The 26,773-nt window shown below is 38.8% G+C and overlaps 6 protein-coding genes, 2 long non-coding RNA genes and 1 pseudogene across 12 annotated transcripts in view; 5 read left to right on the top strand and 4 right to left on the bottom strand.

Moving 5' to 3' along the window:
• The first annotated feature begins 515 nt into the window (after window positions 1-515).
• On the top strand, window positions 516-2,942 carry LOC104813358 (annotated as a pseudogene).
• Window positions 2,943-3,951: 1,009 nt separating this feature from the next.
• LOC104812952 lies at window positions 3,952-5,770 on the top strand. The gene is made up of 4 exons (XR_771651.1): window positions 3,952-4,046; window positions 4,198-4,317; window positions 4,415-4,510; window positions 5,282-5,770. It is a non-coding gene; the product is annotated as an uncharacterized LOC104812952 (long non-coding RNA).
• A 3,319-nt stretch (window positions 5,771-9,089) lies between these two features.
• Window positions 9,090-14,103, top strand: LOC104812951 (receptor-like serine/threonine-protein kinase SD1-8). 3 transcript variants are annotated; one of them, XM_010540383.1, is made up of 8 exons: window positions 9,099-10,512; window positions 12,115-12,246; window positions 12,393-12,583; window positions 12,700-12,824; window positions 12,902-12,987; window positions 13,055-13,298; window positions 13,391-13,541; window positions 13,637-14,103. In XM_010540383.1, the coding sequence occupies exons 1-8, from the start codon at window positions 9,207-9,209 to the stop codon at window positions 13,952-13,954; spliced, it is 2,553 nt and encodes an 850-aa protein (XP_010538685.1). In that variant the 5' UTR covers window positions 9,099-9,206; the 3' UTR covers window positions 13,955-14,103. The 3 variants fall into 3 exon arrangements, with proteins under 3 accessions (XP_010538688.1, XP_010538685.1, XP_010538687.1); XM_010540385.1 differs by having other exon boundaries at window positions 9,100-10,512; window positions 13,061-13,298; XM_010540386.2 differs by lacking the exons at window positions 12,115-12,246; window positions 12,393-12,583; window positions 12,700-12,824; ... (2 more) ...; window positions 13,391-13,541; window positions 13,637-14,103 and adding an exon at window positions 11,325-11,403 and having other exon boundaries at window positions 9,090-10,512.
• A 234-nt stretch (window positions 14,104-14,337) lies between these two features.
• Window positions 14,338-15,369, bottom strand: LOC104812950 (transcription factor DYT1-like). Its single transcript, XM_010540382.2, has 4 exons — window positions 15,166-15,369; window positions 14,890-15,066; window positions 14,599-14,775; window positions 14,338-14,493 (listed from the first exon to the last, which is right to left on the bottom strand). Exons 1-4 carry the CDS (start codon window positions 15,364-15,366, stop codon window positions 14,422-14,424), a joined length of 627 nt encoding a protein of 208 aa, XP_010538684.1. The 5' UTR covers window positions 15,367-15,369; the 3' UTR covers window positions 14,338-14,421.
• Window positions 15,370-15,793: 424 nt separating this feature from the next.
• Window positions 15,794-19,971, bottom strand: LOC104812949 (subtilisin-like protease SBT3.12). Its single transcript, XM_010540381.1, has 11 exons — window positions 19,827-19,971; window positions 19,114-19,156; window positions 18,914-19,005; window positions 18,711-18,808; window positions 18,459-18,614; window positions 18,247-18,379; window positions 17,645-18,176; window positions 17,289-17,569; window positions 17,062-17,176; window positions 16,603-16,795; window positions 15,794-16,501 (listed from the first exon to the last, which is right to left on the bottom strand). The coding sequence occupies exons 3-11, from the start codon at window positions 18,934-18,936 to the stop codon at window positions 15,942-15,944; spliced, it is 2,091 nt and encodes a 696-aa protein (XP_010538683.1). The 5' UTR covers window positions 18,937-19,005; window positions 19,114-19,156; window positions 19,827-19,971; the 3' UTR covers window positions 15,794-15,941.
• Window positions 19,972-20,868: 897 nt separating this feature from the next.
• LOC104812948 lies at window positions 20,869-22,417 on the top strand. Of its 2 annotated transcripts, none has more exons than XM_010540380.2 (3): window positions 20,869-21,068; window positions 21,663-21,868; window positions 21,948-22,416. In XM_010540380.2, exons 1-3 carry the CDS (start codon window positions 20,970-20,972, stop codon window positions 22,147-22,149), a joined length of 507 nt encoding a protein of 168 aa, XP_010538682.1. In that variant the 5' UTR covers window positions 20,869-20,969; the 3' UTR covers window positions 22,150-22,416. The 2 variants fall into 2 exon arrangements, with proteins under 2 accessions (XP_010538682.1, XP_019057933.1); XM_019202388.1 differs by lacking the exon at window positions 20,869-21,068 and adding an exon at window positions 21,441-21,489 and having other exon boundaries at window positions 21,948-22,417.
• Window positions 22,418-22,817: 400 nt separating this feature from the next.
• LOC104813357 (oxygen-evolving enhancer protein 3-2, chloroplastic-like) lies at window positions 22,818-24,161 on the bottom strand. Its single transcript, XM_010540915.2, has 4 exons — window positions 24,123-24,161; window positions 24,021-24,078; window positions 23,207-23,502; window positions 22,818-23,112 (listed from the first exon to the last, which is right to left on the bottom strand). The coding sequence occupies exons 1-4, from the start codon at window positions 24,159-24,161 to the stop codon at window positions 23,014-23,016; spliced, it is 492 nt and encodes a 163-aa protein (XP_010539217.2). The 3' UTR covers window positions 22,818-23,013.
• The window catches only part of LOC104813356, a 4,241-nt gene continuing 1,551 nt past the window's right edge, over window positions 24,084-26,773 (bottom strand). Inside the window, exon 4 of one of the 2 annotated variants that reach the window (XM_019202432.1) lies at window positions 24,084-24,311. In XM_019202432.1, the coding sequence (XP_019057977.1) occupies window positions 24,163-24,311 (149 nt within the window). In that variant the 3' untranslated portion in view covers window positions 24,084-24,162. Of the gene's footprint in view, window positions 24,312-26,567; window positions 26,734-26,773 lie in introns of those variants that run through there. The other variant, XM_010540914.2, reaches the window with a different exon arrangement.
• On the top strand, window positions 24,933-26,490 carry LOC109116616. The gene is made up of 4 exons (XR_002024089.1): window positions 24,933-25,637; window positions 25,714-26,048; window positions 26,132-26,184; window positions 26,451-26,490. It is a non-coding gene; the product is annotated as an uncharacterized LOC109116616 (long non-coding RNA).

Below are 26,773 nucleotides of genomic sequence, written 5' to 3'. Positions count from 1 at the left end.
ACAACAGTTGCATTACCAACGGGTTTTATTTTGAGCATTTATATTATTTTATTTTACATATAGTAATGCACTTTAAATATATAACAGTTGCCAAAACAATATAACAGGCAAAATAACTACGCATTTTGCTAATTAAAAAAAGGAATTTTCTATATTATCCATGATACATTTTACGTCTATAATTTTCGGATGGTGATAATATAATATGACATGTTTTGTTTTGTTTTTTTTTTGTCACAAAATAAAAAGAAATGTGGTAATAATATAAGGATTTTTTTTGCAGCCCATAGATTAGAAGGGGGGAAGGAAAAAAAATAAAAAGGAAAAAGGAAAAAAAACGCCGAGGAATGTAACTGAAAACTGAAGAAAGATCTTCTTTGTGATTGCTTGCTGTTTTTTAAATTACCAAAACCTCCTCTATTTCTCCCTATAATTACCTCGTTTTCCACTCTTTCTTTCTTCTTTCTCGTTATTGTTGACTTTTTACGTTATCCAATTTTGAAAAAAACCATTCTTTCCCTCGAAGGACCAGAAGAAGAGCCGCGTTCAGCTTCACTAGTTTCTCCGTGATTTCGCCGGTGGTTTCGCTGGAACTGAGTTTTCCCGGTGTGTCTTGCCGTCTGTTAATTCCGGAGAAGGAGGTTGTGCCCGACGCTCTCCGATGCAGCCGCTCCGACGGCCGGAAATGGCGGTGCAAGAGACTGGCGGCGGTGGAGAAGAATATGTGCGAAATTCACCACTTGCAGCTCAATTTGAGGCAACGGAGACAGAAAGTTCCGGAGTCGCTGAAGGTCGGAGAATCTTCGGGGAAAGATTCAAACGGCGGAGTTAGGACTCAAAGATCGGAGAATTCGAGGAAAATGTCGAAAAGGAAGCGAGTTATGGGAGAGGCCGAGGCCGTGGACGAGGCTGTGAGGAAGATGAAGTTAAAGAGAGGGGATGTCCAGTTGGAGGTTTTTTTTTTTTAAGGATGCCGTTGAAGAAAGAAATGGAGAAGATGAAGAAGCCGAACAAGAGGAATAATAAGAAAAATAGGAAAGTAGTGGAGAATTCGATGATTTCGAGGGTTCTGAAGAAGAGCTGACGAGGGTTCTTCATAATGGCGTTATGGCAATTTCTTCATCTTCTCCAAGCACGAGCAATGCAGCTTCTCAGTGTGATGTAAAAGTGGGCGTGGAATCAATTTCAGTAAGCAGGAGAAGATTTAGGTCCAAGAACATTCAGCCATTTCCTGTTGGCATTATGCAGGTATAAGTTTAAATCGTTTCTTTATTGATCCAAAATTCATGGTGGTATGCGCCATTAGTGTTTCCCATTTTTATTCCCAATTCTTGTAAATGTCGAAACTTAGAACTTCATTGTAATTGTATTAATTGTTCGGGTTTCCTGTGATTGATATAAAGGGGATGCCTTTCAAGGACAACTTGCTTAACGTGATGAAGGAGAAGAAAAAGAAGAGGTGTCATTGGTGTGGGAGCCAGAGATTTGGAAATTTGATCTGTTGCTTAAGTTGTAAAAGAGAATTCTTTTGCTTAGATTGCATAGGAAAAAGGTATCTTCGCTTACTTTGCCGTGTTTGGCTTATTTTGTTTCCGCTGGACATAGCCATGATCGTTTATGTTGCTTTGATTGATGTAGATTACTGTTTTTGCTCGTGAAAGTTGTTCTCTTTCGATGGTAATATCATTAGGTTTCTGCGTTTGCATCTAGCGTTATAATTGAATTTATTGTTCTTTTACGGCAGTCATAGATTTTTCTTTAGGATTCGTAGATTTTCCAAAATGCTAAGGGGTCTTGTACTGATTGTTGCTCAGTTAAAAAAGGCATCCATTGATGCTTGGGTTATACTGATTCAGATATGCTGGATCGAGAGAAGAAGTTGAGAGAGAATGCCCTATATGCCGAGGATCATGTAGGTGCAAGGCCTGCTCAGTCACTATGTCTGGAGTCACCGAATGTAAGGTCTGAGTGTCTGATAAGCCTTAAGTCTAACATGTAAATGTTACGTGTTTTGTACAATGAGCGAAATCGACAGAGTTTTGCATCTGCATTATCTGATATGCATGCTTCTTCCAGTACTCAAACAAATCAACGCAGAACACAAAGCTGAACTGGAAAGAGAGGCAGAAACGAAAGGTGTGGATAGTTTTTTTTTATGAATTCTCTAGTCTGGCTGGCTTTCTGTGATTAATGTTTCTTAAGTTAGTTTGCTTGTTTAGTGCAACGATATCCATAACTAAACTATTTCTCAGACATTTCCTTTTCTGGTTCCAATGGTGTCCATTAGGGATGATGCAAATAACAGTGGCATTGTCTGATTTTTTTACCCATGTACAGACAGGGAAGTAACTGGGTGTTGTAACGACCCTCTTACTTTGACAAACAAGCTAGAGATAAATCCTCAGGCTGTTCGTTTTGTCTTGGAATGGGAAATCAATCTGAAAAGATCAAGCACTTGAAAGAAGCGGCTAGAAGGGAAGATGCTTATGGAAACTTTTTGTATTGCTCCACCATGATAGAATTTAACCACAACAATCTTGAACACTTTCAGACGCAGTGGAGTCACGGTCAACCAGTAATAGTTCAGGGAACGCAAAAGAGTGTGTCCGACTTGGACTGGGATCCAGTAGCCATGTTCTGTGCCCATTTTCAGTACAGTAAGAGCAAATCTCAGAATGATGAAGCAGATAAAACTACAGAATGCTTGGACTGGTTTGAGGTTGGTGGCTTGTGCCTGTTAGTATTCTTTTCTGATTGTTTAAGTTCTATTTTAGTTGTTATTTTTTCCTTTTATCTTGGACTATATCTACTCTGTAAATAGCATCTTTCTTACAATGACAGGTAGATATTGCAGTAAAGCCATTTTTTTGGGATCTTTGAGAGGAAATGCTAAGATACATGTCAAGAGAAACTGAAGCTGCAGGGTTGGGTTTCATCTTGGTTGTTTGAAGAACAGTTCCCTGCTCATTATGCTGAAGTGTCTGAATATTTACTACAGGAGTGGTGAGGAGTTTGTACAGCCAGGTTATGTGGAAAAGTTAGGTTTTGAGTTTTGTGATAAGGTATGTTTACTTAAAAAGCTTTCTAGTTCAGTATAGATTTCCTTAACTTGCTTAAGTTTATATAGTGTGGTCTCATCATACATATTGTCAAGCTTTTAACTCATTCCTATATAATTGGTATCTTTCATTTGAGAATTATGGGTTTAGAGCTCTTAGACAACCAAAATTATACAATTCCCGAAACCAATATATCCGAATGGTCAGATCGTTTTGTTGAATTTGCTCTCCAACTTTTTAGAGCTACTTGTAATTGTCTTGTTGATTTGATTTGTTGCGGCAGGTTGATATTCTGTTCCATGCCACAGATATCCCTGTATCCGCAAAGCAGATTTGTAGGATAAGAAAACTTTTGAAAAGGAAAAAGACTCAAGATCATGTGGTCGATAAGGAAAGGGATGCATCCGGGACAATGAATGATAAAGCAGTAAGTATCGATAGATTTGTTAGAGCAAAAGAAACAATTTGGGTTTGCACCTGAAAGATATGATGGGGAGGAGGATCAGTCAGATTACGACTCTGGCAGATTCAAGGGGGACGACGAAGAGAAAGCTGTGATCATTCATGTGAAGAAAGAGATTTAGGCAGATCCTACGGTGCTCAATGGGACATCTTCCCGAGTCAAGATGTTCCGAAATTAGTGGAGTATCTTAAGAAGCACTCACATGAGATAGAACGTAGATATTCCAGTAGAAGCAAGAGTGTCTGGAACTTCAATTTAATATTCTTACAAGAGGGAAGAGTTGATGTTTTCCCATGTTTATTGACTTCTTGCAGGTGAATCATCCATTACTTGATCACAGCTACTATCTTGATGCATACTCACAAGGCAAGGCTTAAGGATGAGTTTGGTAAGAATCATCCTCGTTTCTAGAAACCCACCTTACTTCGATACATAACTTAATAACATACTCGACTTTCGAACAACACATGAAGGAAGCAGTCATCATCTCTGCTGGATGTCCATATCAAATAAGGAAAGTTAAGGTACTATTTTTGCAACACCACGAGACTCGATATGTCATTTTCTTCCGCTTTTCTTATTTCATCTCATGGATTATGGAACAAAGTGTTCCACTGATTATATAATGACAAGTTTTTATTCTCTTCTGATGCATCTTCCCCACATTCATGCCAGTCTTGTGTCGATGTGGTTCTGAGCTTTTTCTCGCCTGAACACGTTACCGAATCTATCCAAACAGTGGATAAGCTCTGTCTCCTTCCCCAACACCATAAATCAAGAGGAAATATGATCGAGGTAAACAAAAAAAATCCTTCAACTTCCGAGTTTAATAGAAAAGGCATAGAACAGAGAAGTGTTTTGTTTACATGCAAACCATTGGTTCAAAATCCAGGTAAAGAAAATGGCAATCCACAAAATCAGTGAAGCAGTGAAGGAAATCCGCCTACTCACGTCTTCAGATTCAACCATTCCGTTGAAATAACCACAGGTACTGATTCTAACCAATGCGGAATTCATGCATTCTTCCTCTTGTGCATTGAGGGGCATGAACACATTTACCAGGGTATTAGGGTTTTGATCGCACAGTTAAGTATCATTTGTCATTGGTAAATTTCTATATATAATTTGCATGATCTTTATGATTTAATCGATTTGCTCATGTCGTAACCCTTTCCTCTAGGAACTGATATGGAAAAGTAATTAACTTTAAACTTAATGCGGAAACATATCTTCTATAATCAGTGGTTTAATGTCGAAATGCTCTAATACAGGTCCTTGAAATTTCATGTAAGCTTTATACATTATGTAAACTATAACAGGGAATAGAAACAAACCAGTCTCTAGTATTCATATATTACTTGGTTTTGTCCTTGTAAGAATCTATATTTACATGTTTCATTTACGTATATATACAATATAAATCATATGTACAATTGCCAAACACCAAATATTGACGTGAAACTATACAAAACCATCAAGAAGATGAAGATTGGATTCATCTCTTTCTGAGGACAATCTTTCCCTCTGCATCTTCATGCATGATCTCTAAGACTTCATTCGGTGGCTTAAGCCTCCAAACTTGTGGTTTACCAAGTTCATGCCCTAACTTGGCTAATTGATCAGCAGCTCTGTTCCCTTCTCTGTATATATGACTCAATACACAGTTGTTTAGCTCGGGTATCACCACATTGATGTAATCTGCATGCCTTTTCGTCTCGTGGCATCTAACATTTCCTCTCTTGGTGATAATGTCGACTAGGGTTTTAGCATCTCCTTCAAGCCAAAGATCCGTCCACCCATTTTCAAGAACTAACTCTAATCCTCTCTTCAGAGCGGCGAATTCAGCCATGGAGCTCGTGGCTTTCCCTATGGATTCTGAGTATCCGAGAAGAAACTCGGCTTTGTGGTTTCTGAATATCCCTCCGATGCTGGCTTGCCCTTCTCTTCCTATGCTGGAGCCGTCGAAGTTTAGCTTTGTCCATCCGATCTCGGGTTTCTTCCAGACAACTTGAATAGGTTGTTTCTGGTAGTTTCTGATGAATACCAAACGGCTAACCCGAGATTGGATCAATCCAACAGTCTTTGAGAAGGCTAACATTGCTTTTATCGATAACTTCTCCCCGAAGAAACTCATAAGAACCTCGGATTTTGACCAGATTTATGTCCTAACACTGTGACAGAATTCTATGTACATGGTTTGATCAATGGTTTAGGGTTCACGATCAAAGGGGAACCCAAATAACTCTAATCAAGATGTACAACTCATGGCACGAGAGTACACCCTAAGATTTCTTGTAAGAAAAGCAAAGAATGAGAAGAAGAATGGTTGGAGGTAAACGAAAGGAACATTTCCACTATTTAATCAGTGGAAAGACCATTAGAGGTTTCTCAGTTCCAATGGAGATTTAACGGTTAAACACTTTTTAACCGTTGAAGATGAGAAACCTAAAATCCAGACAGAATCTAAAAACTGAAGCAGTTTCCGACCCCTTTTGTCTATCCCTAAAATATTGGATGTCCCTCCATAGTTTCGGGAACATCTCTCTCCCTCCTTTTTTTTTTTTTGGAAAATGCCATTTTAAAGTATGTGAATCCAGCTTTTCTATTACTGGTAATCTTTATTCCCTAACGTACGGTTGATTTTCGGATTTCCTGTTACAAGTTTCATGGGGAATCCAAGAACTACAGAATAGGATGATGGGTTTTGCGGCAACATCTGTGAATTCGCAACCATTAACATCGAAAATGAATGTTTGCTCTGTATTGGTTCTTCAAGTGAAGTTTCATGCGAGGAAACGATCTGATCAGAATGGTTATTGTGTGCATACGGGATTTAGCATAGGTTTCGTACATACTAGTCTATAGGGGCGTGGACGTTTCGGTATTCGCTTCGAAAATTGTTCGGTTTTATAAAAATATTTATCAATTGATTATTATTTTATATTCGGTTCGGTTTTTATTAAAAATTAGATTTTTTTAATAAATTTTGGGTTTTTGGAGTTTTTTAAAAATTCGGTTCGATTTTAAAAAAATACTATTTAAAAATTGGGATGATTCGGTTTGAGAATCGTACCGTATTTTTTGGTTCAGTGTGATTCCGTTATAAAGTACCGAAGGGAAACGACCACCACCCCTACTAGTCTATATATACCATATATATATTATATCATATATACGGGTTTTTTTGTATATCATTCGCTGTGATATAACATATACATATAGATTTAGTCCCAAAAAAAAACATTCTCGCAATTAAAAAACCGATTTTTCTGTATTTTCTTAAATTTATTTCCAATATAAAATTGACGGAACATTTTATATGTGGAGTGTCAAAACATACTATTAAAAAAATCAATGGGTGAATAATTAGTCTCGGCTTGTAAATACATTGAAAACAGACGTTCAAAGACAGATTATTAAAGTCAACGTAGACGACAGTTGGAGCGACTGAAACATGTTTAACGAGTCCACGTCAACTAATCTCCTCCATATATATCGACATTGCATGAACTTGTTAATAATTTACCGAAATATATAAAAATTATTAGGAAAAGATAATAGTGATCCTTAAAATACCATTTTATTTTCGAAATATATGATGATAGATTTTATTTGATTCGTACAAAGAGAATAATATATTTTTAAAAATAATTATAACTTTTAAAAATTATGTAATATTCTTATATTTCTACCAATGGTTTTTTTTCCAATTTGTTTCTTAAAATTTTCCAACGTTTAACTTTCTAGAAATTACAAATACTTTAAATAGTCAAATTTGTATAACAAAATGCAAAGTGTATAGACGAGAAAAAATACAAACAAAATGGTATCCGATACACTATTATTATTACCTACTACAAAGTATATGAATGTTCAACATATTGATTTACAACAGTTGACCAAATTAGGTCTCGTTATAAATTAAAACCATATATATATATATATATATTGTTTTATAATTGCTGTAAGAAAATGTTGTATAAATTTTGTTAATTTAATAAAAGGGGACCGACGTGTTTCATACGCCTTCGGATATTATTATATTTGTGGTGCTGCAACCTTTGATTCCAGACCGTGTGGAAATTTATTTAACAGCCTTTTTTTTCGCAATTTAAAATTCATCAATATTTAAAAATGATAAAAAAAAGTTGAATTTATTAGGCCAGATTTGATTATTTAACAATAAAAATATTTTATACCTTTGAATTAGATATAATCAGATCTACAAAAAAAACGGATAAAAATGATAAGAATTTTCAGAAATTTTATGTAAGAGCATGTAGTATTATCTGATGCGGACCTATTCCTAGTTAATTTTAATTTGAGTGTGACTGTATATAATACATATATAGGGACTAACTGTAAACAAAAATAACGTTCAAGTTCAAAAATATTTTTTAAAATTAATTGAAATGGTTACAGGAATTAAAATAAAAACTTAATTGAAATGGTTAATAAAAATAACTTCAAGTTCCAAAATATCGCTATCACGGTTCGAGGAATCACCCATATTATATATATATTCCTCTAACCACTCCCCGAGTGCAGTTATGATTATTAATTACGGTAAAAAAATGAAATTATATTTTAAATCAAGCTTATATAATTCAAAATGCATATAAGATATTTTTATTGATGAAGAAAATTGTATCTAAATCAAATTGGACCCGAATAGAACATAAATTATATTGAAATTAATATAAAAAAAATCAAAAACTAAAAAAAAATGGAATACGAAGATAATAGAAACTCGCAATATCGCCATTAAGAAACTTGGGACCGGATTCGTTCATTAATTGATTAGTACATTTCTAGCTCTAGTGTTCTTATTAATGAAAGAAACGTATCTTATACAGTAAATAATGAAATGTCCCTTCCAACATTTAAAAAATTTTATAGTTCAACCGGTGAAACGAAAACAGAAACCATATACTCCGTCTTGATTTCGAATCTCAAATCGGAAAGAGAATCGTAATTCCAATCATATGGTTTACTCCTGATCTCGGGATTAATTTGGGTATCGGTCCGCGATACCCATTATCTAAAAAAAAGTATTTAAATGCAGATTTCAACCAAAAAAAAACATTTAAATGCAGATGGCAACATTTTCGTTTAGGGGAGGGCATTTCAGTCGGCTTATGAATTAAATTCCTGTCTAAATGGAATGCGACTACAATAAAAAATTGAATCATGTCATCTTTTAAAATTTTAAATTCAAGTTTACACCGAATTGGAAAAAATAATAAATTTTATTTAAAAATTAATCAATAATTTTTTTTAAAAACAAATAGAAAAAAAAACCCTAATATTTTTGCATCTAGCCCAATAAAAAAAACGTGGTATGCTCTAATTGGGAAACAAATCAGATGGAAATTTTGGATCGGCCGGTGAATGTGAAAGCCCCTCGTCCGTGTTCTCGTGGCACACGACAGATACGAACAAAGAGACCGAGAAAAACGATTCTATACATACACGTATCTATATTGTCGCTGTACCGAATAATAATAATAATAATAATAATAAACGTATAGTCAATACGAATTTGTATCCTCCCTTTCCTCTCTCCACCATACAAAATGAAACTATATAATTCGCATTTAAATTCAACACAGACCATTCCCATCTCTCTCTCTCTCTCTATAGTCTCTGGCGTTCGGACATGAACATATGAAACTGACGGAGACATGAGAGGTGTACCAAACAACCACCATTCTTACATCACCTGCTTCTTCTTCTTCCTTTCAGCATTCTTCTCTGTTTTATTCCCAGCGATTTCGATCTCTGTCGACACTTTATCGTCTACCCAAAATCTCACGGTTTCTGAGAATCGGACCCTTGTCTCTCCCGGCGGTGTGTTCGAGCTCGGATTCTTCAAGCCCAGCGATTCTCGGAACAGTTGGTATCTGGGGATTTGGTACAAGACCATCCCGAAGCGAACATATGTCTGGGTCGCAAACAGAGACAACCCTCTCTCCAATTCCTCCGGAACTCTCAAGATCTCCGACAGAAACCTCGCCCTCTTCGATCAAGCTGATAACCCCGTCTGGTCGACGAATCTGACCGGAGAAGTCAAATCTCCGGTTGCAGAGCTCCTCGACAATGGAAATTTCGTGTTCAGAGACTCGGAAAACAACAACCCGGATGAGTTCTTGTGGCAAAGCTTCGATCACCCGACGGACACATTGCTCCCCGAGATGAAACTCGGTTGGGATCTGAGAACCGGATTCGACAGATACATAACCTCTTGGCGAAGCCCGGATGATCCCTCCACCGGAGATTTCTTGTTCAAGCTCGAATCCCGAGGCTTCCCTGAAATCTTCCTCTGGAACAGAGATTCAAGGGTGTATCGAAGCGGGCCGTGGAACGGAGTCCGGTTTAGCGGCGTACCGGAGATGCAGCCACTGAAGTACATGACGTTCAATTTCACGGCGAGCAAGGACGAGGTCACGTACTCGTTCCACGTCACGAACAGCTCCATTTACTCGAGACTGAGCGTGAGCTCGTCTGGGTTATTGCAGAGATTCACATGGATTCCGACGGAGCAGGAGTGGAACCGGTTCTGGTACGCGCCAAAGGATCAGTGCGACAACTTCAAAGAGTGTGGCTCGTACGGGTACTGCGACACGAACACGTCGCCGGTGTGTAACTGCATCAGAGGGTTCGAGCCGAGGAACCCACAGGCGTGGGCGTTGCGAGACGGGTCGGGAGGGTGCGTGAGGAAGACGCGGCTGAGCTGCGGCGGAGACAAGTTTTTGCGGCTGAGGAAGATGAAGTTGCCGGAGACGACGGCGGCGATGGTGGACCGTACGGTGGGGACGAAGGAGTGCGAGGAGAGGTGTAGGAGGAACTGCGAGTGTACGGCGTTTGCGAATACGGATATAAGGAATGGCGGGTCGGGTTGCGTGATTTGGGTCGGCGATCTTCTGGACATTCGAGCTTACTCCGATGGCGGACAGGATCTTTTTGTCAGATTGTCTGCTTCTGATCTCGGTCAGTTCTCCTTCTTCTTCTTTGATGATATATGAAATGATCATTGCATGGTCCCTGATCGTAGTAAGCAGTGTGTCAATTCCATTAGAATTCATCATTATAATTATTAAGTTTAAATTTAACAAAACATATAATTACACAATAATCTTCTCCCCCAAAAAAAAAAACAGTGAATCTAATATAATCACCTTGATCATATAACAAAAGATATTTAAGATGTTTAAATATATTATAGGTTATAATTACATATATATATGGAAAGACACAATGGGGACATACATGTAAATGAAATGAATGTGTACATGTATCGTCGCACATAAAAGAGAAGAGGCATTATAATCACTTTTGCCTTTTCTAAGTTGCTGCTGCGTCTTTCCCCACTTCTTCCTCGCAGATTCGTGTTTCATGCTTTTCTTTTGTTTTTCTTTCCAAGTTATTTTTTTAAAATCTCTCTCTCTTTTCCTTTCTCCTTTTTAAAAAAAATAAAAAAAAATATTCTCCATTTTTTTTACAAAAATAATATCATCATTTTTTCATATTATTATATTTTAAAATAATAATATTAAAAACGATGGATTTACATTTTAAACTTTTTAATAAAAAATAATATTTTAAAATAAAAATCTAATAATATTATAAAAATTGTATATTAATATAAAATTTAAGGTGATACATTACTTGAGCAGTTGTGAAAAATGAAAACGTAAATACACACTCTTTAAGACTTGAAATGTTTTCTTGTAACATTTATACTATTTTTATTTTTGTTGGGATGTAAAATTGACACACGATTGAAATTTGAAACCACGGAGGGTGGAGATGGGCCCACCATGGACCGACGTGTCTGAATTAGGCCGACGATCCTGACTTCCTTCGGAGGCCCAAGTCTCCCCCTACCTTTCCATTGTTCCAGAAACTAAATTAAATAAATAAAAACTGAAATTTCTCAGGTTATTATTTAAAAGGGAATATATATGAGTTAAGCGAGCTAACATTTCGATTGCAAAATAAAATCTCAAGACCATTTTTTTTTTCTTTCAATTTTTGGTTGCTTTAGGACCAATCTTAGAAACAAAAGTCGGTCCAATGATTCAGGAGAGAGACGATTTTGTGGGCCAGTTAGGTGTTCCCTCTTAATTTTCCTAAAATGCTTTATCATGGCATCTCTTTGTTAAAGAACATAAAAAGTGGATTAAAAAAAGGGAAACAAATATCAAAATTATCCAACGATTCAATTAGGAATTACCATTCGCACGCTATCTTAATCTGTGCGAATTGGGTTTTTTTTTTCATCTAAAAAATCCCATATAGAAATATTTATGATTTTATTACACATTACGATAATTGCTTTTAATTTTTTAAAATTATAAAATATTTTTAGTATTTATTATAAATCATGAAATTACTTTTTTTTTTTTATTAAAATTTCAGTATTCAATTTCTTTCGTATGCATTTTCGAAGCATTCAATTTCTATTAGTGATTATAATTTCATAGATAACTCTAACCCTCACTATACATATATATATATATATATATATATATATATATATATATATATATCATGAAGCTGATATATTTATATGTCTGATTCGCATCTCAGGGGACGAAAGCAGTAGAAATGCCCTAGTTACAGGTTTGGTCGTCAGCTTTGGCGTCCTGTTTCTGGGTTCAATTTTTTTCTGTCTTTGGAAGAGGAAGCAGAAGAAAACGAGATCAATCGCTGAGCCTAATGGTAATTAATTAATTAATTAATCCACATTATCTTATCTTATTATAGGATAATGACTAATAAACCTGGATTATGATGAGTTAATTTCTCACTGATTACTCTTAAATTCTTAATACAATGTTTTTTTTTAATGTCTGAAAAAAAAACAGCGAACCCAGAAAGAAGCCGAGATCTGCTAATGAAAGAGGCGGTGATATCAAGCAGGAGACACGTGTCGAGCGAAGGCAAAAGAGAGGAAATTGAACTGCCATTGTTTGAGCTTGAAGTGATCGCCATGGCTACAGAGAATTTCTCAGACAGCAACAAGCTCGGACAAGGCGGTTTCGGCAGTGTTTACAAGGTAAAAACATTCACAGAAGGAAGAAAAAAAAACCCTAACATCTTCAAGATGTGGACGTGGATGCATGCATGCATGCATATTCAGCTGTGTATGTTTTTATATGTAATGCATGGCAGGGGAGGTTGCTTGACGGTCAAGAAATCGCTGTGAAGAGGCTATCCAAAACGTCGGTTCAAGGGGTCGACGAGTTCAAGAACGAGGTTAGGTTAATCGCGAGGCTTCAGCACAGGAACCTCGTCAGGTATTCTCCTACTTTCGTTTCGATCACTCGTATTTGAAGTAACTCGTTATTCATTTTTGTCTTCAATATGTTATCAGGCTTCTTGGCTGTTGTGTTGAGATGAACGAGAAAATGTTGGTTTACGAGTACATGGAGAATCGAAGCCTTGATTCCAGTCTCTTCGGTATGTTAATAACTAATAACCCTTCAAGAATCCAGCCCTAGATTTCATTATACTGATTAGATTTCAGTTTCAGATAAAACCCGAAGCTCTAAGCTCGATTGGAAAACGAGATTCAGTATCGTTTGCGGGATAGCTCGAGGGCTTTTGTATCTTCATCAAGATTCGCGGTTCAGGATCATCCACAGAGACTTGAAGGCCAGTAACGTCTTGCTCGATAGAGAAATGAACCCGAAAATCTCGGATTTCGGGATGGCGAGGATCTTCGGAGGGGACGAGACAGAAGCCAACACGAGAAAAGTCGTGGGAACGTAGTAAGCAAGCATCATCTCCAATCTCCGACCAAACAGAACTTTTACATGTTTTAACGAACTGTCCTTGAAGGTTTTGTTCTTTATGCACGCAGCGGTTATATGGCACCAGAATACGCAATGGACGGGACATTCTCCGTGAAATCCGACGTTTTCAGCTTCGGGGTTTTGGTTCTGGAGATTGTAAGCGGTAAGAGGAACAGAGGATTCTACAACTCGAACACCGAACTCAATCTTCTCGGAAGTGTAAGCTCTCAAGAAAACAATCTCTCTCTCCGTCTTCCTTCTTCTGCAACGACGGATCGATCAAACTGATTATAATCGCCGATCGTTTTCCGCAGGCTTGGAGATATTGGAAAGAGGGGAAAGGGATCGAAATCGTTGATCCGGTGATCGGAGATTCGTATCCGAACCACGAGGTTCTGAGATGCATACAGATCGGACTTCTGTGCGTCCAAGAACGGGCGGAAGACAGACCGACGATGTCATCGGTAGTGTTGATGCTCGGAAGCGAGACCGCGACAATGCCGCAGCCGAGACAGCCCGGTTACTGTGTCGGGAGAAGCCCTTTGGAAACGGATTCTTCGTCGAGCAGACAACCTGACGATGAATCTTGGACGGTGAACCAAGTCACTGTCACTGTGATCGACGCTCGGTGAATGGCTGGTTCAGACCGTCCGATGTTCGTTTGTTTTTTGTTTTTTTTTTGTTTATAAGAACATGAATACTGATTCAAGAATCAACCAAATATCAATGATATTGAAAAGAATTGGAGAAATTATTGATGGAAGTTTTCATGGAAATTCAATGATTTCTTGATTGGAACGAGAGCCTGCTTCTGGTTATAATTGCTGAATATATGATATAATGATAGTCATTATATTGAACGTTATAGTTGTTGATGCATAATACATTTCATTTCACAAGACGAAATCATTTTTTTAAATAATAATAATAATAATAATAATAATAATAATAATAATAATAATAATAATAATAATAATAATAATAATAATAATAATAATAATAATAATAATAATAATAATAATAATAATAATAAATGGTGATCAATTAATAAAAATTCATGGGACTGATGTGTATTATATAATGGCGAATCTGCAATTCTTCATGCGTTTCTCATGGCCTCCACAAGCAAGTTCCTCATCTGTTCAACATCAATTGAACCCTCGTGGATTCCCTGAAATTGGAACTCAACGGATTTAGAAGAAAAAAAAGGGAACCCTTTAATTATTCCTGCCCAAAAAAAAAAATGGTCTGAAACCGACATCTGAGTCCGAGTTACCTGAACAGAAGAGGAGACAAGAATGACCCCATTGAAAGTGGTAATGCTAATGTCAATGATCTCGAATCCGACGAAACTCATGGCCTCTGTGATTTTGGTGAAGATGCCGGCTTTCTTCCCAGATATTATCTTCAACCAGAACTTGCTCTCGCCGATCTTACTCACATGAACATCTTCCTGTGTGTGTGTGTGTATATATATGTATATATTCAATCATCTCATCATGAAAAAATTGTTGGAAAGAATCCAAGAACATAGTCAAAGATCGAAGAAAGGTGTGAAGAAGAAAACCCCGATCCCGTATTGAGAATCTTTCAGTCGCGGCTTCATCTCCATCTCTTCTTCTTCTTCTTCAACCGCTACTTCAGGAACTTCCATTTCGTGGAGCATCTTAGAAAGATTCTCCACTTCCATCTGAAGATCTTGAATGTATGTTATCGCATCGTCAACTATAGTCGCTTTCTTCATCTGCAAAAACACACAGATATATATTGTAAACTCAATCCACATACATACCGCACATATCGTCCTCATATACACGAGGATCAAACCCGAGTTTCGGATTACGTTGGTGATGACGGGGACGTGAGAACGCAGGGCGAGAAGCCGGGAATGTATCCTCTGTCTTCGACGTCTCTCGGCTTCGAGGTTCTTAGATGTGAATTTACTGTCATCTCCCTCGTTGTTCTTATTGTTTTTCCTGTGGCCAATCCTCCGTTTGGTGACCGACACAGAGACTGATTCTTGAAATGCGTTTAGTGGATCCATTTAATTCTTGAAATGCGTTTAACTTCTTCTTCTGACATGGAAGTTGTCTGGTTAAATAGGTGTTTCTCACATACACTCTCTTCAGTATCAGGAGAGAGAGAGAATCTTTAGTCATAAGTGTTAGTTTGTTATGTAAAAGAGAATTCAGTTAGAGGTCAAAGTAATTGGGTTTTTTACTTACCTACATGTATACGTACACATATAGATACATCCATGTTGGCACAGTTTGTAAAGATGGACATAAATATCCGGAAATTGGGCAAATCTTTACACATATAGATACATCCATGTTGGCACAGTTTGTAAAGATGGACATAAATATCCGGAAATTGGGCAAATCTTTTGACAAGTATGGGTATCCACCGTTACCCTGCCATTTAAAAAAAAAAAAAAAAAAAAAAACAGGGAATCGGTTTATTGCAGAACAAAAACTCAACTCAGAAGATATTATTAACACACTAAAATAAATAAATAAATAAAACCCAACAAATCTAAGAGTTTCAGCACACAATCACTCAAAACATTTACAAATACAGAGCATCTGTTTCACGGTTCCAATAGCTTGGGAGGTCTCTTTAAGGCTTTACGAGTTGTGTCCGAACAGACAAAGGAACAGACACATTTCTTGTCCCGTCTGTCCAAACGAGGCTTCCAAAGAAGAATCCGGTGTTGGTCTTATGACTGGTCGAAACACTCATCGAAAACGTCTGTTTCTTTGTGTCGGAATTGAAGGCCAAAGCTTCTGGTTTAACCAGAATGTTTATACCAAGAGGAGGCTCGACAACGGCTCTGTACACAGAGTCCACAGGTCCTACGTTAGTCACCGTCCTTGTCACGGTGACCGCCTCTTCGTCGAGATCTGGAATCGTGATTGACGGTACATTGACGTCGAGAATCGATGGCCTTGGAGACGGGCACGTTACCGATTTCCCGACGAGCTTCGAGATGGCAGAGTCGTTGTAAGATCTGGCACAGAAATAGTGGATGTAATCCTCGATGCCCATGTCATAAACAAGACCGGGATCTCGTGCTTTCTCCGGGTTGATAAGTCCTCCACCATAGTCGAATGGATCGGCGAGCTTCTGGGATGATCCCTCAGAGAAGATAGGCTGTCCATATGGGTCAGTTTTCCATGCTTCAAAGACAGAAAAAAGGAGTCGCGAAATGAGTCAGCATTGTCGTGTAATATATAACGAGAAACGGGTTTGGTTTTTCGATGGATTCGGAGAAAAGAACCTGTTGTGATAACGGCGGATTTAAGCGCGGCAGGAGACCAGTCGGGGTGTAAAGATTTGAGAAGTGCTACGATTCCCGCAACAGCAGGAGCTGAATACGATGTTCCCGTGTTCAAGGAAATCCCGGTGTCAAACCTGGGGTTACTCATAATACTAGCCACCAGTATTTGTGAACCCGGGGCCGCTATGTCTGGCTGCATTTCGCAAAACACCATAAAACTAAGTTCTCATTTCTTAATTTCAATTACAGATCGCCTTGTTCTATCCATTTACAGTGTTATTCGCCATCCGAGACTTTATTTGTATTTTCTTTTGAAATTTTTATACCAAAACCGGATAAAAGTACCGTTTTGATCTTTTTGCTCACCTTATTCTAACCATTTACAATGTTACTAACCTTTGGTACCAAGGATTGTTGACGAACTGATTTAAAGAGAGGAAATAGAGATGACCAGATTACCTTGAGGATGGCCGGAGAAAGCGAATTTGGTCCTCTACTTGAGAACCCCGCGATTCTAGTCGGAATAGGTCGCCCTACGGGCGTCTCTGTAGAGCTGATTCTAATCGTGGGTGAACTGCGAGCGAGAAAAGCAGATCAGTTTAATAGCCATCAAAAGAAGAAGATACGTAACAGTGGCCAAATTCTTTGCGATCACGAAAGCAGGTCAAAATCATCAATCATGATACCTCGTTGAACGGATGTATCGCAATATCTTAGTTCCAGCTTCATAATTCACGGAGATTTCTGGGATCCCGATGAAAGATTCAAACATACTATCAGAAGGCTTCACATAAATCACCCCAGCAGGGCGGGTCCTCATTGCTTGTGACGTACCCATGAATACATCCATTTCGTTTTTCAAAAATATCAGCACGACTTTTCCTTGTAAGCTACTGGTGTTGCTGTTCCAATCATCTATGTGAACCACCTCGGATACTACTGCCGAGCGATTATATACAGCTTGACCCTGAAAGAGTTACAAAATGTATCGATCAGACAGGCTGAATCCGCTGATTCTTACTTCGGTTTAAGGATGAGTTACCCGAATTGTCAGATTATTCCCGAGCGTGATAACCACGGAAAATGAACGGTCAAGGGTAGTTGCCGCCACTGTCAAGATCCACGGAGATACATTAGCCAGAGTCTGAGCATCAGGCCCTGCATTACCAGCGGCAGCTACTACCGGAATACCCTTTGTTACCGCATGGAATGCTCCCAAAGCTATATCATCGGTTCCATCGATTTCCGAATCCACGGGAGATTGGCCACCGAGCGAGATAGACAATACATCGACGCCATCGTGTACAGCATCGTCGAACGCTTTGACCGTATCTGCCAAGCCACAGCTTGCTCCCTTTAACCAGCACACCTTGTACGAAGCAATACGAGCCCTAGGAGCCGCCCCTCTCATGACTCCTCTAGCCATACCCCGATAGCTTGCGTTCGGAACAATAGAACCCGCAGCTATCGAGGCACAAGCTGTTCCATGGCCATAAGCATCTCTAGGGGACTTATACTCATCATCGAACGCAATTTCAGCGCCATTCTTTTCTTTGAAACCATCCATATAGTACCTGTTTGGTTTTCCGATAAGGCATCAATGAGCAAACAAAGACTGATTCCTCCTAACATTAGTTACATTACCTTGCTCCTATTAGCTTTTTGTTGCAATGCTTTGCTGGGTCGAAATTATCCCCGGCCACACACTGTCCCTTCCAGTGTTTTGGTATCGGTCCCAGCCCTTCATCGTTGAATGACTCAGATTCCGGCATTATCCCTGAATGCAGCTTAAGCTTATCAACAACTTATCTGAAGAAAAACGTGATTGAGAAAGAGAGACGGATATATACAAGTACCCGAATCAATAACACCGATGATAACATCTCTGCCCATGTTGGTGTCAGGGAGAAGTCCGGTTGGCAAACTCGGTGAAAGGCCCAAGTAGTCAAAAACCCTTGTTGTGAGCATCTTAAGGTTCCTATTTGGTCTGACACCGATGACATCGGGATGAACTGGGATTAAACAATCAACAGACGGTCAGAAGATGGACTACAAGTTTCGATTTCCGATGACAATTAAACTTATGTATGTGAAAAGATGTTAAGCACCTGAAAGTTTCTTTACTTGGGAGTCTGTAAGCTTGGCTGCAAAGGCAGAAAATCCATGCCGGTAACTATAGATGAGCGACTCACGTGCAGATTCCTCGCTGTATTCATAACCAAATTAAGCAACTAAGTGTCAGATAAAACAAATAAAATCCCAAACCGTTTGTCAAAACCACATGAGATAAGAGTACCGACTTTCTTCCTACCTTCCGAAAACCGATTCCAGCATTTTATGATGGGAATCAGTGACGAGCTCGGGATCATCATGCTGTTTCTCACCCAGGTACACTATATGAATCTGTCAACCGTAAAAACGACCTCATTAGATCACAACGAACCATTTGAACCAACTCCGGATGAAATGACCGAAGAACAAACGAACCAATGGAAAAAAAACCTTGCATACCTGACTCTCCTCATAGGCACGAGCAACAACATGGAACTCAACGCTGAAGACAAATATAAAACATATTCCCATTAGAAGCAAGACATTAGAACTGATTCCTCCCCGAATCAGAAAAAAAGGCTCCATTTTTCCAGATTTACGGCAATGATGGGTTCTGCCTTTTTTTTTTCTTTTTAAATTCCGACGTCCTCCAAAGTATATGAATTTGTCCCAGGAAGGACGGCAGGATTATATGAATAAGTGTTTCGAAACAGTTTGTTTGATTGTTGTGATTAGAGGTAGATGTCCTAACCCTTAGAGCCAACGATATCACCAACAAGATACTATAATCGCAGACAACAACATCTGTCCAAAAACAGAAACTCTTCACTAACAAAATCCATAAATGTTTACCAAAAATATTAAGTGACTCCGAAACAAACGGTGAACAAGATTCCATGAACATGTGAGAAAGAAACATACGTTTTTTTTCAAAAGAAAGCCGATATATTCTCTAGCAACTAAATAGTGTCTTAGATCAACAGAGTTGTTACATAAAATGAGAACCCTAGATTGTACGGATTGGATCATATGACTGGATGCATAATACCACTATCCGATTCGTATTCAATCCAGGAATGAACGGAACCTGAATATTTAATTCGAATACGGTTTATAGAGTAGTGAAGATATATGCACATAATAAGTCGAGACAAAGGACAAAAAAAAGGTACCGTCTTGAGAATTGCAGCCACCGAGATCGTCGGCCGAATCTTCTCGAGCTCCATCGTCGTCGGGATCGGTGAAGGCAAATGGGTTCCAATCTGTTTCGGGAAGAAGAAGGAGGAGGAGGAGGAGGAGGAAAAGGCAACAGCGAAGATCCATCTTTTTGCTGAAATGGGCTACTGGATTTTCAACTTCTTCGCTTCAGATTTTTCTGTGTCTGTCTTAGAGTTCCGATTCGGTGGATTTTAGGGTTTTCAGGGGCGTGAACTGAACTCGAAGAACATAAGGAATCGATGGGGTTGAAGCTACAATGGATGTCTAAAACCAAAAATTACAGTATCTCCAACCAACGTTGCACAATTTTTTTAATATCTATTTTTTTAATCTAATTTAATATTTTAGTTATTTATTATTTTTGGATGACTGGTTTTGGGCCGCAGTATAGTAGGCCCATTTATCTTCAATCACAGGCCCATCTCAATTAAAATCCCGTACGGGATTCGTTCGTAACAGTTCGCGCAGTGGCAAAACGGTAATTTGCGCACAGCAGATCGCCCTGAAAACGCAAACGCCATCGCATTTTCTGTAATCGCAACACTTTTACATGCCATGCCAACGTACATGAAAAAATGTGATTGGCAATTTTATGTTCCTTCTTTTCTTGGCCACTCTGTCAAAGAATCAGGAATACCCAAAAGAGTAAGTATTGAGCAAAGAAGGAATAAAAGAAACCATACATACATACATACATACATACATACATACATACATACATACATACATACATACATACATACATACATACATACATACATACATACATACATACATACATACATACATACATACATACATACATACATACATACATACATACATACATACATACATACATACATACATACATACATACATACATACATACATACATACATACATACATACATACATACATACATACATACGTAAACTTTGGTAATGTGCATGCAAAAGAGGGTTCTCATACACTTTATTCTTATTCCATCCAACCTAGATCTCTGCGAAAGCTACCGCCTTTAATATACAAGAACACGTTTGCAAATTTGGCATCATTCCTTATTTTACGACAACCATTTTCGCTCAATTGAAAGCTCATAACATTTCCTCAGAAAATGTCGAAAAATTTCGGGTTCTTGATATGCATATTGATCTTGGCCATGGATGTTTCGGCCGGAATTCTTGGTATTCAAGCCGAAACAGCTCAGAACAAGGTATACATTGTTAATATCTTTTTAAAAGCAGAAGTCCTCGAGTGAAAATATATTATGCGGGATATGAATTCAAATTGTAGTAATGGGTTCACATCAAAATACTAGTTATATTAAAATTAACGGTAATTATGTATCGGATATCTGAGTTTTCAGAGTACTCGGCTTGGTTCTTATGGTTTGCTGATCGAAGTATCTCGATCTCGACTAGGTGAGAGTCAAGTAACTTTGATGACAAACGGTATCCGCAGATACCTAAACTCGTTAAAATCTATAAATTTTTATTGACCGGGTTGATTACCTAAAATGATGATTTTGTAACAAAATGGATTTAGATATTATTGTAATTAACCTAAAACAGATGGTTTATATTTGCACGTCCCCATCCATCACGCGGCATCAAAACCCCGAATCCGAACCCGAGGTATGGGTTCTTCATTTCGTTCCATCTGTACTCGGCTCGTTTTGCAGCCGAGTAACCGTGAAATAGTTTCACAGCCTTCAAGCTACGCTTGGCTGCGGCCATGTATCGGGTTTTAACGCTCACCCTAGATGAAATTGATGATAGGAATATGACGTATATATGATGGTGAACAGGTGAAGCATTTGAGGATGTGGATATTCGAGTGTAGAGATCCGAGTTACACAGCCTTCAAGCTAGGCTTGGCTGCGGCCGTGCTCGTGGCTCTGGCCCATGTCACGGCCAATTTGCTCGGCGGCTGTGTTTGCGTCCGGTCAAGGGAAGACCTTGAAGCTTCCTCCGCCAACAAGCAGCTTGCAGTGGCATCCCTCGTCTTCTCCTGGTAGAATCTCGGAATCTTGAACGAAAGAAAGAAACTTGCGGAGAGATGATTCCGACATTGTTTTATGATGTTATCTCAGGATCGCACTGGTGGTGGCGTTCTCGATGCTGATCGTGGGGACGATGGCGAATTCGAGATCGAGGAAATCTTGCGGGTTTTCTCACCATCGGGTTCTGTCCATCGGAGGGATACTTTGCTTCGTCCACGGCCTCTTCTCCGTTGCTTATTACGTGTCTGCAACCGCCGCCTCGCGAGAACAGAAGCGTTCGGACCCTGCTTGATGAAGTTCTTTCCGAGTTATATGCTGATGAAACTTTGGTGATCTTTCTCTTTTTGGACATGACAGGAATCACATGTACGTAACTGTATTGATCCATCTTCTATGTCTGTTTGCTTCAATTAATCTTTGTCTCTTTTTCCGCCATTGATAAGAATTGACATGAAATCATGCTCCAAGAATCGATGAATCTGCAAAAAAAGAGCCTCAATATGTATATTTTCCACAACCCGATACATCGTAGTTTATATTATTATGTATGAATCGAAAAGATTATCTCCCGTTTATTTAAAATCCCAAAAATTATCATCGATTTTCTAAATTACAAACGTATTTCTAATATTTATAAAGAATGATAATATTAACCTTAATGTATCTTGAAATTCGGGTATAAGTAATACATTACTTGATAGTAACCGAGTATTTTTTTTTTTGAACATCCAAAGTTCAATTTTTAAGACCCAAAACAAATCAATGTATCAATCCGATCCACGCCCGTACCTATAGCTCGACCTAGGGTTTTAACCTAGATTTTCACTCTCTGTAAATTAGTTTTACATAACCTAATGTACGGGTCCATGTTCCAGAATCCTATCCAATAAATTCAAACGGTGAGAGTACATCGCTGCACATTTGGCATTTAAATTTACGGAAAACAGATTCAAAAGGATCATGCTAAGTGTAAAGCTAGATAAATCCGATGAGCCCATGAACAAGATCCTACCTAAGAACTTAGATTAAGGTTGAACTCCGAGACTGGAACTGGAACTGTAAATGGTGGAGAATTCAGACAGAAGTAGAAGAAGAAGATGGCCAAAGTATTTGGACAAAATGAACATAATTACAACAAAACAGATCTTTCTTCTTATTAACCGAGCTTGGCAAGAACATCGTTCAAGCTCGAAACCGTCTCCGCGTAGTACTTCTCCGCCTCCGGAGTGCTCTTTATCTTCGCCGCATGGTCCAGCTGCCGCCACAACAAAAAAAAAAGATATCAGATCAAAACAAAAAAAAAAAACGATAACGGGGAGTTGGACGGGATCCTAAGAGCGGAAACTGACGCCGGAGATGCTTTGGAAGAGCTTTCCGGTGAGTTCCTTGAGGTTCTGCTTCTCGTCCTTGGGCTTGGAGGAGATGACGGTGTTGAGATCGTAACGGAGGTATTCGGCCCTCAGGCGGAGGTCGTTCTGAACGTACGGCCACGCCTTCTTGTCGATGAACGCCTTCACGTTCACGATCTCTTTCGCCGACTCCTTGGCCCGAGCCGCCGCTTCCGTCGGTGACAGAGGTTGCAAGAAGAACCTGTCCTTGTACGGCAGTTTCAGATCTCTCGCTTCGTCCGAGTTCAACGTCCCCGCTGCCGGAAATAATAATAATAATTAAAAAAAAAAGTTTCCATACTCAAAACACGTCCATTTTCTTGAGTTCTTTACTGAAAAATCTTAATAAACTGTTTTTGGATTGTAGTAAATTGATAGCAAATACTGGAACGAAAAAGTAGTGTGATATAAATAATAATGTATTATGTTACTGTATTTGAATATTACATAATATTTTTTACAAAAAAAAAAGAATATTACATAATAAAGAATTATTTTTCTAAAAAAATAAAAAATCTAATCCCAACCAAATATCACAGTAAAGGAAAAACCAAAATTTAACTATAACCAAATCAAATCTAAAATTGACTCGAACTAAACCTCATATAAAAACCAAATAGATATAAATAAAAAAAAACCAAATATTACCGAACCAAACCTAAATGCGGAATGAGCATGAAGGTTCTCTTTATTCTCTAAAAAAAAAAATCAATAATAATTTTATTTTGGTAATTCGTATAATCAACTAAAAACAGTTCAAAACATGGTAACTTACGGAGACCGCCGGAGGGAGGCGGAGGAGGACCGACTTTGATCGGAATAGCATCGGCGACCTAGTAGCAAATACTGCACTGCAGACATCGTGGCTGAGAAGAACACCATGAAAGAAGTTGTTGCAGCTGTCACCTGAGTTCATGTCAGAAGCTTATAGGATTGAGAAGACTTGTGCTACAGTGATTTCTTATTGAGCAGAATGGAGAAACTTGGGTTTCGATTACCTCTGGTGCTATTCCAACCTGAAGAAGAAGAGGGCTTATAAGCATTCCACCTCCTATCCCGAAGACACCTCCTAACAAGCCGGCTAGAAATGACACACGAGCCCAATCACGGCGCGGCGGCTAGTCTCCGGCGCCGCCTCGCTCTGACTCTGAGCCCTCACCACCAAACCCCCCCCCCCCCCCCCCCCCGCCGCTCTCAGCCGGCTCCCTTCCAACACTGCCTGAGACGTGCCACGTAAGCCGGTCATCGGAGTCAGAGCTTGCGCCATTTTTTTTTTTGGATTCTCTGTTTCTCCCTCAGATACGTTGGGATTATATTTTTCGGTGGTAAGACAGTGAGGGGTATATGATTATGTGGTTGGATTCGGGCATCAACAAGAACACCTTATCTGTTCCAGTGTTTTTCTTAGATAACTTGATATGGATTCAGCCAATAATATTTTGACATGTGTACTAATGATTCCTTGTTCTGACACGTCGGATTGAGAACCGATTGCATCTCGCATGGGAGTTTAGTACTTTCTGACCGGAAAATTGACCGTTGTGTTGTTGGGCTGAATCGGTTGGCCCGTATACCCATAAATAGGCCCACGAGTTTTTAGGAATATAATAATTATTTATTATTTATTTTTTATATATAAAATACAAAAGCAACGTTATAATTTCCTAAGAGTAAGCTGTATCTTATTTCGAATTTTCGAGCAGGCTCCTCCTCCTCTGCCCTTTCTCCGATGGCTTCTATGTAAAATCCAAGAACCCTAATTTCTCGAATTCGATTGACAAGGACAGGTTTTGATGTCTCCCGGAATTAACAGGGTTATTTCAGAGAGCCTGCGACAGTAGGTCTAAGTTCATCTTTCCCTTGGGATTTTGAAGCTTTGTGTTTCTGTTCTGGTTTATTTTTGTTTTCCATGAAAATTTCATCTTTCCCTTAGGATCTTGAATGTTTGGTTTTTGTGTTGGTGAGAGAGAAAACGCAAGATAACGATGTAGATGACAAAATTTAGAGAAAAATTTTATTTCATTTGTTTGAATGGACGTATGAGTTAGTGAAACTATTAAGGTCTCATCCACAAGTTCGTGCGATTTGATGCTTGTCGTTGAAGGAACATGGGTTGTAACGAGCAATGGCTTTGAAAATTGGGTTTAACCAAATCCGGAAGCTGATTTATTGCTTCCTAAATATCAGCGGAAAAAAGAGGGCACTGTTAGCATTCCCTTTGACAAGCGCAGGAAATGGGAAATAGGTACTGGTAAAAGACAACCACTTTCTGCATTGAAGAGACATGATATCACTGCGAATAGTGATGTTGGCAGCGCAGAGGACTGTGTAAAGCAGAATTTACAAAAGATGGAGTGGTGACATTGCTTAATGAGAGACCAAAAGCCAGCAGGTTTGATTCCGAGGGCTGTTAACTTAGTTTGGCCTGCTTTATTCTATTTCTAGTAAATCTGAAGTTTTTCCTGCAGGTCTTTTCTCTAATTAAGATGTTTGCATCAGGCTAAGATTGGGCATATGACAGATTATCAAGAGGCTGAAGATTTATGTCAAATGGTTTCACAGTTCTCTTGGGGGTCGTAGTTTGGAATTCCTGATTGTGGTGTGTTGTGACTGCACAGATTTGTTTCGGCCCTTTGGGAGCCTGTGTCTCGGGCAATGTGACTTCGCTCATGTTGTCTGGGAAACTTCTTGTTTAGTACTACCGTAAATGTTTAATGTATTCTTCTCTGACATATTATGTATCCAGTTTCTGGAAGAACAAGCCATAAACTACATGTTCTCAGGAAACTGTCTGATCCAGAAGGTAGAACTATGAATGTGCTATATCGAGTTTAGTGATTACTTGTTTTAACGTTAAGACATCTTCTGGTTATTGTTCTCTTGCAGGGTACCAAAAAGATAAATCATAGGAGAACTCGAGATCAGTCACAAGCTTAAAGGTACATATCGAAGTTCTTGATTAACCAATAGTTCTCTAGTGACAAGAATAATAGGTGGTTAACTGCTGTTTCATTGGAGGGCTTAAATCACAACCACAAATCATCAAATATACAAATATGTGAATCAAAACCTTTGTCTTGCTCCAATTTTACCTCTAATATAGAGGTCATTTCAGAGCTCTAGCTGACAAGGTCTTATGTAGATGATGTTTTTTTTTTCTTCCAAACACTATTTTCTTACACAGGGAAAGCTTTAACCTCTGCAGGAGGCAGCTATGGAACACAAGCACATGTCATAACAAAAAAGAAAAGAGAAAAACAGTAGTATGTTTTACAAACCAGAACCCGAAACCCTATTGGATCTCTGTCTCTTCGGACCGGAGCTGAAAAGATCTGAGGATTCATGCTTTAACATGGTAGTTTGAAACCCATGTCCTTGCCTGCTGCATAATCTGTCCAAACATCAAGAGCCCCAAAGCTTGTCATCAGAACCGTGCTCAGAGCCATTACAGTACCGACGGAGAAGACTATAATGGATGCTCTTCCGAAACGAGCCATGGCTTTTTGCACCCCAACCAAGACGACAAGT

Source organism: Tarenaya hassleriana, unplaced genomic scaffold (assembly GCF_000463585.1).
Source record: "Tarenaya hassleriana unplaced genomic scaffold, ASM46358v1 Cleome2, whole genome shotgun sequence".
NCBI lineage: Eukaryota > Viridiplantae > Streptophyta > Magnoliopsida > Brassicales > Cleomaceae > Tarenaya > Tarenaya hassleriana.
The sequence above is the reverse complement of the archived record's forward strand: the minus strand, read 5'-3'. Positions and strand labels throughout refer to the sequence as shown.

Coding starts and splice junctions, on each gene's coding strand:
- LOC104812950 (XM_010540382.2), bottom strand. CDS start 15,366: ATGGATCCACTAAACGCATTTCAAGAATCAGTCTCTGTGTCGGTCACC. Junction 14,776..14,889: donor ATTCTCAATACGGGATCGGG/GTTTTCTTCTTC, acceptor ACACACACACAG/GAAGATGTTCATGTGAGTAA. Junction 14,494..14,598: donor TTGTCTCCTCTTCTGTTCAG/GTAACTCGGACT, acceptor TTCCAATTTCAG/GGAATCCACGAGGGTTCAAT.
- LOC104812948 (XM_010540380.2), top strand. CDS start 20,970: ATGTCGAAAAATTTCGGGTTCTTGATATGCATATTGATCTTGGCCATG. Junction 21,069..21,662: donor CCGAAACAGCTCAGAACAAG/GTATACATTGTT, acceptor GATGGTGAACAG/GTGAAGCATTTGAGGATGTG. Junction 21,869..21,947: donor GCATCCCTCGTCTTCTCCTG/GTAGAATCTCGG, acceptor ATGTTATCTCAG/GATCGCACTGGTGGTGGCGT.
- LOC104812951 (XM_010540383.1), top strand. CDS start 9,207: ATGAGAGGTGTACCAAACAACCACCATTCTTACATCACCTGCTTCTTC. Junction 12,247..12,392: donor ATCAATCGCTGAGCCTAATG/GTAATTAATTAA, acceptor AAAAAAAAACAG/CGAACCCAGAAAGAAGCCGA. Junction 13,542..13,636: donor AACTCAATCTTCTCGGAAGT/GTAAGCTCTCAA, acceptor CGTTTTCCGCAG/GCTTGGAGATATTGGAAAGA.
- LOC104813357 (XM_010540915.2), bottom strand. CDS start 24,161: ATGAACTCAGGTGACAGCTGCAACAACTTCTTTCATGGT. Junction 24,079..24,122: donor GCAACAACTTCTTTCATGGT/GTTCTTCTCAGC, acceptor ATTTGCTACTAG/GTCGCCGATGCTATTCCGAT. Junction 23,503..24,020: donor GCCTCCCTCCGGCGGTCTCC/GTAAGTTACCAT, acceptor TATTTCCGGCAG/CGGGGACGTTGAACTCGGAC.
- LOC104812949 (XM_010540381.1), bottom strand. CDS start 18,936: ATGCTGGAATCGGTTTTCGGAAG. Junction 18,809..18,913: donor CTGGAATCGGTTTTCGGAAG/GTAGGAAGAAAG, acceptor TTATGAATACAG/CGAGGAATCTGCACGTGAGT. Junction 18,380..18,458: donor CATCGGTGTTATTGATTCGG/GTACTTGTATAT, acceptor AGCTGCATTCAG/GGATAATGCCGGAATCTGAG.